Source organism: Polypterus senegalus, chromosome 6 (genome assembly GCF_016835505.1).
Source record: "Polypterus senegalus isolate Bchr_013 chromosome 6, ASM1683550v1, whole genome shotgun sequence".
In the NCBI taxonomy this organism is placed as follows: Eukaryota; Metazoa; Chordata; class Cladistia; order Polypteriformes; family Polypteridae; genus Polypterus; species Polypterus senegalus.
In genome coordinates, this window is record NC_053159.1 from 25,621,613 (window position 1) to 25,636,125 (window position 14,513).

Sequence of the window (14,513 nt, forward strand, 5' to 3'; positions counted from 1 at the left end):
ATTTTTTTTTAATGCAACGCAATCTACCTGCACTACCGGTCGATCGCAATCGACACATTGGGCACCCCGGGTTAGAAAATGTCTAAACTATAATGTACAGTAACAATAAATGTGTAAACTTTGTCTTCTGCTTGTTTAGGTTTATAAAAGGCTGCTAAATCTAAGTATGAGGTCATAGTGGGGACTTGGGACACACTAATCAGGTCTATGTAATAAAAAGGTGCTGAAAAGGAGGCTCTTTATAAGGAAGAAACAAACAAATGACGGAGAACTGTCAGAAAGAGAAAGTCCACAAATTAGAACAAAGCATTCCCACATTGGACAGGTAGGATGATAATGTCTACTGCAGCAGGCAGTCTAGAAGCCACCATGGCTGCCTGGGCCTACAAATAGGAACACCTGAAACAGACAAAAAGGTCTCTGTTAAAATGTCCCTCGGGGTGTTCTAGGCACATTTGTGACTCCAAGAGTAATTCCAGACAATGCCTCAGAAAAAAAAACCAAACAGTTTATTTAAATGCCTTGGAAATAATCCCTGGCCGTCTGCCAGAATCACAGATGAATTTAGGATGTGATCCGAGACAAAGGCTGAACAGAGGATGGTAGAGCATCCAGAATTAGGATAGCAAACGGGTTATAGGGAGAGTGAGGAGCAAAGATCTATGATAGGGACCCCAATTGAAGAACTGACATTTACATTGGTTATTCATTTCAATATCTTGGTTAATTTTTTTATAATCTTTTGTCTTGCCTTTTGGGTTTAAGAAAAATTATGGAATTTTTCCATTCTTTTCCTGACCTCTTCCAAGAACACAAACAAGTTGGCAATCAAGATTAGCCCATTTCAGGGAATTAGAAAGTAACATGTGACAGACACCTGTTTAAAAAGGTAGTTCAGTTTTTATTTTAATTTTTACTTTCATGACTCTAATACAGTGTGTGATAAGTGCACTCCTTCTGTGAGCCCATACACATGATTGGAAAAAATACATCAGGTGGGTGTCTAATGAGAGCAGGTTGAAAGAATCGTAAAACACAAAATATATGCCTTAGTTCACTATTTAAGAAAATACTTTAAGCGGAGTTCCTAAAAGCATTTTTATATTATACAGTACATCTGTAGTATCTCCAACTTCTCTAGGTCACCTGTCTTAGGAGTTTTTGGTTCAGTGGCTCTAAGCATTGTAAGAGGAAGATGATACGGTGCCACCATGTCCTGTCCAGTTTGTGTGGATGTACACTCCAGGTTTTGACAACAGTTCATAAGTATGGGCACCAAAGTAATCTCTTTGTGCCTGTAGGGGAGGAAAAAGAAATAATGAGCTCAGTCTTAAGGCAGGCCAAATCACATTTATAAATACAAGATAGATTGCAACAACCTAGAGGAAGGCAAATGCTGAAAGGAATTTAATCAGTTTACTTTGACACTGCATTATTATCCTTTAAACCAGTAGTTCAAGTTCAGTCAAGGGAGACCCCTGTGGTTGCAAGTTTTTGTTCCAACCAGTTAAGAAAAAAAAAAATCAAAAAAAAAAATCTGTGAGTCATTCTTACTTTTAATAGATCTCTTTGTTTAAGTTGCTGGTCTTTTTCAATTGAATTCTATATTCATTACCAACATAGCAATAAGACATTTAAAGGCCATATATAAAAATTTAGAAAGATTAAGGACTAAAATCTTTTATTATTCTCCCATATTTAACTTTTTCTGTGACATTTTCTTGGTTAGTTGTATGTGAATAGTAACAACAAAGAGTGGAGCAGACATGGGTGCAAACAATACTGAACCCTAAAATGGAGTGGCTGTTTGTGGCATATTTAACCAAAAATGTTTATAAAAGGGAGCAAAACCTTAAAACAAGACAATGAAAATGAATTCATTCCTGCTTAACAAACAAATGCTCACTGCCTTCCTAGCAAAACTTTAAATACCATGTTTGTTTCTAGACTAACACAAAACAAAAAAAAAAAACAATGAAATAACAGAATGATTAATTAAGGTAAAAGTCGACTCAAAAGAAAAAGGTGGTTGGAATAAAAAACGGCCCCCACCCAAGTCTGAACTTGAGAACTACTGCTCTGGGCAATGGAAACAAACAATTTAAAAAGGAAAAAAATGTTTGTATATAGTTAAAGACTGTCGGATTTGACAAAGTGACCTGCTGTTTGGATTCTTTTTGTGTTTAAATTTGTTGTCAGGCATGTGTCACTAGCAGCTGCTTTCTCACTGTGACTTCCCATATGTACGGTAATGAAGGCGACCAATGCAGGAAGTGTCCCATCAAGGCAACACACAACATTGGGAAAGTTTAGACTTGGATGTACCAATGGGATAAAAAGTAAAAAAAACAAATGGTTTTATTGTTGAAGTCTGTGATTCAAGGTGTAAACAAAAATAAATAGGGAGATGGTCACAAGCAACAGTAATCAAAAGGCACAAGATAAAAGTCCAGTCCAAAAAGGTTTATAAAAAAAAAAAACCAAAAAAACCAACAACTCGAAAGTTTTGACAAGAGCTGTTTGCATAGTTATAACTCATAATGCTAGTCCAATGGCTTGAAAAACAGTGGCCTTTCTTTTTCACTCGCACCTCTCCTTATGCACTGAGGGGAGCTAGTGAACGTATGGGCTACAGGGCAATGTCTTAAGTGCAAATCTGAAATCTGTATCATGACACTAAAAGCATGACATTGTATTTACTACTTACTTTGAATGTTAAACTTGTTTGATGTGTAAAGTGCTTTGTGATGGTGCATTCAACAGTGGGGTTACACAACATAAAACCAGACCAGACACTTAATAAGACTATATCTGGAGTGCCATATGGAATTTGGATCACCACAAAATATAAAGACACAGCAGCACTAGAAACCATGCAAAATGAAATAAACTACCAACAAATGTAATTAAAGCACATGTACAAAAAGATTTAAAAAATGTAAGGATATAAAAATTGGACAAATTTAATTGTTTACTGGTTTGCTGTTGTAGTGAATTTTTCAGTGTTTCTGAAGACCTGGATTGTAAATTATAAAGCTAAAGCAACCTGCTGATTCACAGTGTGGCCTTGCACAAGTTAAAATTAACCAAGCCTCTAACTTTTACTACAAAAATAGGCTATTTCAAGAAGGTTCTATCATCCATCTATCCATTATCTAACCCGCTATATCCTAACTACAGTGTCACGGAAGTCTGCTGGAGCCAATCCCAGCCAACACAGGGAGCTAGGCAGGGCGCGCACACACACACGCCAAGGATAATTTAGAATCGCCAATGCACCTAACCTGCATGTCTGTGGACTGTGGGAGTAAACCCACGCAGACACGGGGAGAACATGCAAACTCCACGCAGGGAGGACCCAGGAAGTGAACCCAGGTCTCCTAACTGCGAGGCAGCAGCGCTACCCACTGCACCGCCCAGGTTCCATCATGTAACATGTAAAAATAGTATTTGGGATTGAATATATTATGAAAGGGATCACATAAAATGAATATCTCCGCATGATAGCTATCACTTAGACATTTTACTATTTGATAAAAATATGTTTTCATTTAAAATCATTTCAATCCCAAAATTTTAAACTATCAGTAACTATCACTAGTGGAGAAAAGCCACACTTTCTTTTGCATTCATGATTGAAATGCCTCCTGCTTTGATAGCACTAAAACACAGGAAAAAAAAAAAAAAAAATGAGTACAAATATTTTAAATGGATTCCTCAAGAACTGTGTTGATAAAAATGAAGCCTTCAATTTCTTACCTGCAGCAGGTTAGCAGGTAGCATATCATGTCTGTATCCATCGAAAAAGGATAGGGCTGTTCCAAAGCATGGCATGGGGATCCCAAACTGGATACCTGTGCTTATTGCACGCCGCCAAGACTCCTGAATCAAAGGAAAACACAAAATTTCTACATCTCTGCGTAAGAAATATGACTTTACGTGAATGAGCCTTTTGTTAAATAATTAGATTAGGCAAGTGTGCCATGTCATGATGACTTTAATAGAAAAAAAATCACATTTTTTCAACAGGTTTTAATGTAGTGTTAGCAGGCTAGTGACTCGTTCATAGATAAAGGGCAAGCCAGGACTGGGAACTGTACAACCGCTAACAGTTTACTGACCACTAGGTCATACTGATTACAGTCCAGGTTGTGCCATTAATGCCAGTTAGATTGCTTTTATATGTAATAAGGTAAATGTATTAGGACTAGGAAATATTTTCAGTAAACTTGGACAAGCAATACCAAAATGGGCTAAACAGGGTTCTAGATGGTTACAGTTGAGGGACTCCGGTAAAGGCTTTTAAAACGCATACTACAGAATGCTGCAGACACTAAAAAGTCAACATACACAAGATTGCTCCACAGGAAAATTCCTCAGACAGGTAATAGCAATACTGGGTCTTCCTGAGTAAACAAAGATGCAGCTATTAACGAGGAGATGGGAATATTCTATGGAGACTGGAAAATTAAACGGACTTTAAATGGTAACTTTTTTCACACTAGTGTGTTCGTAAGATCGGAGATGTGTCATTGTGCGAGTATTTTTTGGTTATCAGTCGTCTACATTTCTTCTTGCCAGCATTTTAAGGGTATGTGCTCTTGACCATGCTGCATGCTTGGCTTACAACGCAACTCTGTGGGAATCATAAAATGGGATGTGCTCAGCTTTGGTTTTCACAGGTGGTAAATAACCAACATTTGTATTGTGAAATTTTGGTTAATGTGGTTATCCAAAGGGGTACTCAATACCAGTTTTAGGAAGAAACAAAAACGCAACACCGAGTACCCAGACAGGCTGCACACAGATTCAATACAGATTATCACACCTGACAGTCCTGCACAGCTTTTTTGAAGAAGTCATCCAGAAGAAGGTTCTCAAGGTCTGGATTCCTTTCAAATGCTTCTTTTATTTTGCCCAAGAAAACACTATTAAAAATGAAGAAAGGATTATTAAGCTTTTATGAGTAAGTAATTCAAAACTACCTGTGCTCAGAATAGTATAAAATATATATTAATTGCACTGAAAAATACTTCAGAATTGTTGGGACTGTGAAAAGCACTTGCTAATGTGCGGTGAGCTGCTACAGCTCCTTTACAAGGTTAATGCTTACCATATTTCGATATATATATGGATTTCACTTAGTTGTTATCAATTATTTACAGTAGACACAGTTAACTGAATTTGAGAACACCAAACAACAATATCTACCTGTTGCCTACTCAAATGTGAGGGCAGTATTGTATCACTGGGTAGAAATATAATGACTTAGAAGATGTAAATTAGCATAACTACAACATTATATTAATAATTGGCACAGAATGACACTAAATATACAGAAGAAACTTTCAGTCCTGGAAAATGGCACAGCTGGACATCATTGGATTTCTGCTGAAGTGATATTAGTGGAAGTAGAAAACAATCATCTCTTATCCTGCAGTCACTGAGCAGTCTGAGTCAGGGTTGGATACACACTTTGAAATTGTTCCCAATTGGTTTTTAAAAAGGCATTCTTTTATATGCCATCTTTCTTTTAAAGCCCAATAACTGACATTGCTGGCTGGTGGAGTCAACAGTTACCAAAATATCCCCATTCTCACCATTATCAAACATATCTTTTTTTGTAATTTCAAATATGCATCATGTTGCGCTGCTATAGTAGCAATAGACGTGTGTGCAATATAAAACTCCACATCCTCTGCAGCTATCAAAAGTAATTATTATTTTCACTGCTACTGCAAAACCTGTAGCAGGATATCGCTCTCTGCAAGTACAGAAATGTCATATAGATCATTTCTGGGGTTTCATAAGGAAACAAAACAAAAAAAAAAAAAATACAAGCATGGATTTATTACAGTGGTTCACCAGTTTGACTGCTTTGTCATCTTATAGGAGATCCTACACTGTGAATGGCTTCAATATCAGAACTAACATGAAAATCACCAGGGTAGGCCAGCTTCAGGAAGATACCCATACACCCATGCACACAAAAAGGGTGGGGCTCGGCATAAGGAGAGGGAAAAAAATGAAGACTGGAAATTCAGAGCTGAACAAAGAATTCGTGGTATTGAAATGTGTAAAAGGTCAGTAAATAATTTCACAAGATGGCTCAAGATCAGCATAGAGGGAGAAATAGCACTAATAGTCGGTGTGAAAAACACACAGCATCTCAGTAGAAAAAACAGCTAACATTTAACACTGTTGTGTGAAAATAGAAGTGCAACTGTCTGTTCTGTGTGTGCTCCTATAAACTCTATTTTCTCTTTACTTAAATGAAAGTACATCAGCTATTCAAGCTTTAAAGTGTTTTGAAGTCTAAGTAGAGATTTAAGTAACATGTTAATTTCTACAGGTTTTATAAAATATATGCTATTATAATTAAATATTCAACTTTATACAAAAGCCGACCATTAACCAGTGGTGTTTTTGCATCAGTAGGGTACAGCCCTACCAGATGTTGTACAAAGTAAGTAATACGCTTCCCTCAGTAACTTAACTTATGATTAGAATGTTTATAACGACCCTCACTTCCGTTTTCTTTTTTAAAAATTGTTTTCCCTAAATTATCTATCATATGCTCAAGATAATTACTTATCAAGAGAAATACTGCTTGTTGTAGCAGCATGTAAAATTGTCTTTATGCGGTGTGCTGCCTGTTTCACGGTGAGGTCTTGAACATCTGGCCCTGTGGTGCTCTCTATACACTTGGCTGTGTGTCTGTGTGTCTGTGCGCACATGTGCAACCTTAACTTTCCAGCTTAGAAAAAGGGGCTGGAAGATCACTGCCAACATTAAAACGAGGCCTGCCTTTTTATTCTTTAATTGTGTATTTGTACTTCCGATGCAAACTTTTCCCCGACCATGTAGCACATGCAAGTAAAAAGATATGAAAAGCTCATAGGCCATTTGGGAAAAAAACAGAAGCAGATCGGTATGAGGAATGCATCATTCACAAAACATTATAGAATAAGCTCTTCATTTTCTTTGGAGACTGTATTCCTTTAATATGGGTGATGACATCCTTCATATATTCTTTAATTCTGAGATGGCCAGTATAATAATTTTTTAAGTTGTGATCTGGACAGGTAACATTACTTCAAGATACGCCTGCATTACTTAAAGATAGGTCTGCCAAATCAATAAATTATTTAAAATGGCAGACTCAGTTATGGGACACACTCTCGACCCGCTGGAGTTCACAGTGGAGGAGAGAATGAAGACAAAACTGATGGTCATTATAAACAATGCTGCATATTATTCAGCACAGGTGTTTCAAGAAATCCTACTGGGATTCCTTTACACCAAAGGCAATACATTATATAATGCTTCACTGCGACTGCAAAGTCAGAGGTTTTCTTTCTTTTTAGTCATTCTGGTGTAGGTGTATATGCATTTATTTATTTATGTATTCATTTAATGAGCTTGTCAAAAAGCCAAATTCCATCTGAGGACAAATCGAGTTCTATCCATCTGTCTTGATTTTTACCCACTGCTGAGGAGAATCGCACTAAATTTGAAAACCCATATTTGGTCCTTCCACTTCATGGGGAAGATGCCAGCAGTACGATGTTCCAGTTTCAAAGAAGCATAGAATGCTAATGTGTAAAGAACAGGCATGCAGAAAATTATTTTTTCATTTGTTTGCTGGCCTCATGCAGACCAACAAACAAATGGCCGTGCACTAGTTGGCACTGCCACTGGACAGCCCCAGAATCTTGTGTCTAAGTTGCGTATTGTGTGTAATCTGCATGTTCACAATACAGAACAGTGATCCATCCTACCTTCTGATAATGCATCCACCTCGCCACATGAGGGCAATTCCACCATAATTTAGAGACCAACCAAACTCCTTGGCTGCCTGACGCAGAAGCATGAATCCCTGGGCATATGAAATGATCTTTGATGCATAGAGGGCCTTAGGAGAATGATAATGTATAAGGGTGAGTAGAGAAAAGACAAAAGAAATATATACAAAACTATAAATTTTCTTTGTAGAATGTTCAGATTTATAAGACATGCAAAAATTTTAAAACATTAAAAAAAAAAAAAACCCATACCTAACAAACAAGCTAGTTCAGAAGGCCAAACGAAGACATAACTTAAAGTTGTCTCCCTGCATCTCACAAGATATTTCTAGTTGTAATGCGTGATACAGTTCATTTATTTTAATAATTGTATTAGGTGATGGCTGGAGTGAAAACTAGAAGGACATTTATCATACACATTTTCACCCAAAATGCCAACTTAATTCCATTTCATATTTGTCATTTAAACATCTTTTTCAGTGGACACGTTTGTAGTAAAGCCTACACAGTAGGAATGAATCGCCTTTTGCAAACAATGAAGACTATAGCACGTCCTCCACTTCTCTAAACTCCCACATGCAGTCTTTTCACAACACTTCCTTAAATAATCTACGCCCACTATGCTCAATATACTAAACCATTCTCAGAGGAAATGACTTCATTAACAGTACATTTCTATGATGACTAAAATTAAACTTGGATATAAACAGTGGGAGGCAAACTTCAAGGGGAAAAAAAAAAAAAGCAGCACAATTAATCACTGTAGCATTAATTTATGACTTTTTCTGGGATCACACAAAGCAATAAGAATACCCTTCATTCAGTGTGTTGACATGCACACATATAGCCAGGTTAAGGTGAATTAGGGGTGCCCACACTTTTTCGGCTTGCGAGCTACTTTTAAAATGACCAGGTCGAGAGTGTAAAGGAGTATCCTTCATACATAAAATATAGGTTGTTGTACCTTGCATAACTGAATAACCCTTATGGCACAATAACAATTCAATACATTTATGGTCACTACGGTATTTGGACTTAATCTTCATGTGGGAAAAGGCTGACTCGCATAAATAAGTAGAGCCGGATAATGTAGTCGTCAAGGAGGTAGCACATTTCATGTTTGGGTACTTTTCCCCTGTGAGGAAGTTCCAAAACGGTCCATGAGCCCCATACTTCAGCTGAATGTCAGCCTGTAGTGTCAAAATCTCATCCTCCACTGTAGAGGAGTTTTAGGTGAAACAGTGTTGCAATTTTTGATGCGGGTGAATCACCCTCAACATCTTCCCTAAATGAACAGCACTTAAATGTAGCGATTGGCTCAAGTACAGCTGAGTCTTGAAACCATCTGTCAAAGTCTGACAGACAATTTTCAATCTGCTCGGGGTAGCGTATGCTGTCAAGTTGCGCACACGCCTTCCATTGCGTCTCCAGCTGTGACGCGAGGTTTTGGATGTTCCCCAAATCAAGGCGCTACAGCTTTGAGGACAGATGTTGCATTTTTTGTTTGAAAGCATTAACTGAGCTCATCATATTGACCATGGTTTTGTCTTTTCCTTACAGCTGTAAATTAAGCTCATTCAACAGGTTGGTCAGATCAGTAAAAAAATGCCAAGTCTAGCAGCCAATGATCATTATTAAGTTGCTTGTATTCTGCATGTTTAATGACAAGGAGAAACTCTTTTCTCCAGGCAGGGGTCTCAATCTCAGCAGGAATTTCTCCATAGCCATCTGTCTCAACAAAGGCCTCTTATCTTCTCTCCATCTTGGAAGGACTTCTTATGCTTAATGATCAAGTGACTCACCCGGAACGATGCTTCGGTGCGTCTGCCTTTGTTTTTGAATGAAAAATGACGGCTGTCCGATTAACTGCGATTTTAGTTCCCTCTCCTTTCTCTTTCTCAGAGCGCTTTTTGGAAGGAAGTCCGTTCTGTAGTTTTTATGAACAGTTCAAAAGTGCCTTTCCACAATTTCCTTCTTTGGAATAGCAATGATAGATTGACAGATCAGACAAATGCACTTCGATTGTGACATTGTGAGAGAAAAAAAATAAATAATCCTCTTCCAATTCCACATCCAGCCCATACCCTAAACACAAATTTATTTATTTATTTATTTTTTAAATCCCTTCTTTAGTCGATATAAATTGGAAGGCTAACTAGATCACTTAGATAGCCGGAGTTTTGCAGTAGCTCATGCGTTTGATTGTGTGTGCGGGATGACTAGTTTGTTAGAAGAAAAGAGATCTCAGACTGGCCGCCCTGTATGTCAATCAAGTGGCAAATGCCATAGGGAGGATATATGATAGACTAACATTTAAAAACATTTTTTTTTTAATGCAACGTGATCTACCTGCACTACCTTTCCAATCTACCGGTCGATTGCGATCGACGTATTGGGCACCCCGGAGGTGAATAACCCAGTTAAGGAAGAAACCTGGTTTCTTAAAAATGCGCGTTTACATGCCCTGAGGAATCTTGTGTACATCTTCTTTGTCAAAATGTTTTGACATCATTACACCACTCGAGAGTTAAACATCATCGGCACCATGAACCTGAAAATATGCATGACACTTGTGATCATTTTCTTGTGTTTTATAAATATGTTTAGTCAAATTGACTATTTCTGGGTTTCTGTTAGCAGCATATAGGCAGCATACTCTTTCTGATTGGCCATGCAATTGTGTTGCCGAGTTTAGTACCACAGGTTCATCATCACTGACTTAAATGTACCAATTTCTGAAATATTGAGAGAGATTATTTAAGAGAGTAAAAGTAATAATGCAATCACCCAAACATTTGCCTCTGGAAATTTAATTCCCATTATTACATGTGGCTACTGAAAGACTGGTTATCCTGGTTATGATGCCTTTACCACTACAGTATATGATTACGATTTGATTGATAACTCCTTAACAGTTAAAATAAAAAAATAAATAAATAAAAAGACAGCAAACTCTAATTGAATATACAGTTTAACACACAGACTACACATATTTATCCCTTAATCGTTTAAAATCCTAAAGAAAAGTCAATGTCACCATCAGAATGGCATGCACAAGACTGAGACAGAGAATAAAATAAAAAAAGAGATACTGGATTGGGTAATTCTACTCGCTGATGAGTTCTCTGAACTTCCCTCTGTCCCAGGTTTCTGTGCGAGTGCTTCTCTAGGTACTCTAGCTTTTCCCCAAATTGACTCTGGATGAATGCCCTACCCCATCCAGGGTTAATTTAAGCTAAGGTGGCATACTCACCTTGCGGATGTCTTCTAGAAATTTCTTTTTGTCACCACTAAAAGCTGCCTCTTTGGGTCCTTTCAGATGTTTGCTAGCTTCTACTCTTTCCTCTTTTAATGAGGAAAGACACCTAGCAAAGACTGCCTCTCCTGCACAGTAGTGGAAAAGAGAAGAACAAAACATGCAGACACATATCAGGCCTTGTCATTCTTCAGCATAGCATCATTCACAGTAAGAACCATGAAGAAGTACAATTTAAGTAATAAAACACATTTTTTCATAGGAAACTTTAACTGAAGTATACTGCATACCTGCACGAAATAAGAGTATGTTTTAAAAAAACACTCATTCCTTGCTCTTAAGGTCTAGAATCGGATCTTAAAAATATCCTTACTTTTGAATGATTGCTTACTATATACAGTGGTGTGAAAAACTATTTGCCCCCTTCCTGATTTCTTATTCTTTTGCATGTTTGTCACACAAAATGTTTCTGATCATCAAACACATTTAACCATTAGTCAAATATAATACAAGTAAACACAAAATGCAGTTTTTAAAATGATGGTTTTTATTATTAAGGGAGAAAAAATCCAAACCTACATGGCCCTGTGTGAAAAAGTAATTGCCCCCTGAACCTAATAACTGGTTGGGCCACCCTTAGCAGCAATAACTGCAATCAAGCGTTTGCGATAACTTGCAATGAGTCTTTTACGGCGCTCTGGAGGAATTTTGGCCCACTCATCTTTGCAGAATTGTTGTAATTCAGCTTTATTTGAGGGTTTCTAGCATGAACTGCCTTTTTAAGGTCATGCCATAGCATCTCAATTGGATTCAGGTCAGGACTTTGACTAGGCCACTCCAAAGTCTTCATTTTGTTTTTCTTCAGCCATTCAGAGGTGGATTTGCTGGTGTGTTTTGGGTCATTGTCCTGTTGCAGCACCCAAGATCGCTTCAGCTTGAGTTGACGAACAGATGGCCGGACATTCTCCTTCAGGATTTTTTGGTAGACAGTAGAATTCATGGTTCCATCTATCACAACAAGCCTTCCAGGTCCTGAAGCAGCAAAACAACCCCAGACCATCACACTACCACCACCATATTTTACTGTTGGTATGATGTTTTTTCTGAAATGCTGTGTTCCTTTTACGCTAGATGTAACGGGACATTTGCCTTCCAAAAAGTTCAACTTTTGTCTCATCAGTCCACAAGGTATTTTCCCAAAAGTCTTAGCAATCATTGAGATGTTTCTTAGCAAAATTGAGACGAGCCCTAATGTTCTTTTTGCTTAACAGTGGTTTGCGTCTTGGTAATTTGCCATGCAGGCCGTTTTTGCCCAGTCTCTTTCTTATGGTGGAGTCATGAACACTGACCTTAATTGAGGCAAGTGAGGCCTGCAGTTCTTTAGACGTTGTCCTGGGGTCTTTTGTGACCTCTCGGATGAGTCGTCTCTGCGCTCTTGGGGTAATTTTGGTCGGCCGGCCACTCCTGGGAAGGTTCACCACTGTTCCATGTTTTGCCATTTGTGGATAATGGCTCTCACTGTGGTTCGCTGGAGTCCCAAAGCTTTAGAAATGGCTTTATAACCTTTACCAGACTGATAGATCTCAATTACTTCTGTTCTCATTTGTTCCTGAATTTCTTTGGATCTTGGCATGATGTCTAGCTTTTGAGGTGCTTTTGGTCTACTTCTCTGTGTCAGGCAGCTCCTATTTAAGTGATTTCTTAATTTGAAACAGGTGTGGCAGTAATCAGGCCTGGGGGTGGCTACGGAAATTGAACTCAGGTGTGATACACCACAGTTAGGTTATTTTTAACAAGGGGCAATTACTTTTTCACACAGGGCCATGTAGGTTTGGATTTTTTTTCTTCCTAATAAAAACCATCATTTAAAAACTGCATTTTGTGTTTACTTGTGTTATATTTGACTAATGGGTAAATGTGTTTGATGATCAGAAACATTTTGTGTGACAAACATGCAAAAGAATAAGAAATCAGGAAGGGGGCAAATAGTTTTTCACACCACTGTAGTGCAGTTTTCTCACATTGGCAGTAAGGTAAACTGTACTACTCAAAGTCACGTGTCAAAATTTTGGGCTCCAAAGTAGCTGCCGCACAGTAAAGAGAATATGGGTTTGTGTCCCAGGTCCTGCCTGTGTGGAGTCTGCAAAGCACTTCGAGTAGTGAGAAAAGTGCTATATAAAATGGAAAGAATTAATAGTATTATCTTGTCTGTATTGTCCCAGAGAGCAACTATGCAGAATTTGGTCCAGATCAGACACACAGTGTAGGACTGTATAGGGAGCATACACACAGACTGATATTCTATTTTATACAGTGCCCTCCATACTATTTTGGACAAAGATACAGTAATTTTTTCCTTGATATACCACGCTACTCCACAGTTTTAAATTACAAATCAAACAATTCAGACATGATTAAAAGTGCACATTGCAAACTTTCAGTTACCTTCCTAAACAGACTGTGGACCCTACCGTAACAAGTGGGGTTGCTAATCCATTTTCACCATATATACAAGGTGTCACTTCCTTTCTAGCTAACACCTTCTCTGTTTTTTCCTGGACTCTCTTCATTTCACACTCATCTGTTATACCACTCCCAACTCTAAGCTCAACCGCCCTAGTTAACTAGTTTAAGTCTTGTAAAGCCAGTAATCCATGCTGGCTCTAAAATCATTTGTGAAATGCTTTTCTATCACAACATACAAATACTAAACAGTGGAAAGAAGACACGTGTCAGGTCATTGTTGGTTCTCCATAAATGGTCTCAAAAAGCATCAGCAGCCTTTTTTATCATCTTCTTCATTATTATTATCTACTGTCACCACTCACCTTATGTATTTTGTATATTACAGAGAGACTGAAGATAGTGTGGCTCTTGCTTGTACCTTCAACTACTGTTGCACACGGTCTTTGATTACATGGCTGGTAAATGTAGCAACACAAGCTCACTTGTCATTATAAGCATTTATTACTGTGATTTTGTTACTTGTTGCACTTGAATTGTATTATGGTTCTTGATAGTTCTAACTATTCCTGGGTGTGTTTTCACATTGCAACTGCTTTCTTATCTTTTAGTGTGTCATGGCAAATAACTGGATTTTAACTGGCATGGTCAAAAACAGGAACAAAGGTTAGCAGCCACATCTGAAAACATGAATGGTTAAAAAGAAAAAAAGTTAAGGAAAACAGGAGTTATAATCCTGAGATCGAATCACAAGGCAGGAATGTAGTCAAAATCAAGGTCAAGGTAAACTCATAAAGTCTGTTTACTTCCTCTGACATTAAAGACATAATATTCACTTGTGAGCTTGGAAAAATTGAAACATTTCAATTTGTTTTAATAGGCATCTGTCACAAGGTCCCTGGAACTACCACTTAGGGTTGCCTATGACACTAAAAAAAGAAAACATAAGCAGCAATGAAAGGGTATTACAAACACAATATACATAACAG

The 14,513-nt window shown here is 37.8% G+C and overlaps 1 protein-coding gene across 1 annotated transcript in view; it reads right to left on the minus strand.

Annotated features, from left to right (window-relative positions):
* Nucleotides 1–880: 880 nt before the first annotated feature.
* Nucleotides 881–14,513, minus strand: part of pgd (phosphogluconate dehydrogenase) — a 41,000-nt gene continuing 27,367 nt past the window's right edge. The window contains exons 9-13 of the mRNA XM_039755640.1: nucleotides 11,059–11,189; nucleotides 7,782–7,915; nucleotides 4,829–4,928; nucleotides 3,760–3,882; nucleotides 881–1,295 (exon numbers count right to left, since the gene is read on the minus strand). Coding sequence (XP_039611574.1) covers nucleotides 1,176–1,295; nucleotides 3,760–3,882; nucleotides 4,829–4,928; nucleotides 7,782–7,915; nucleotides 11,059–11,189 — 608 coding nt within the window. The 3' untranslated portion in view covers nucleotides 881–1,175. The remainder of the gene's footprint in view (nucleotides 1,296–3,759; nucleotides 3,883–4,828; nucleotides 4,929–7,781; nucleotides 7,916–11,058; nucleotides 11,190–14,513) is intronic.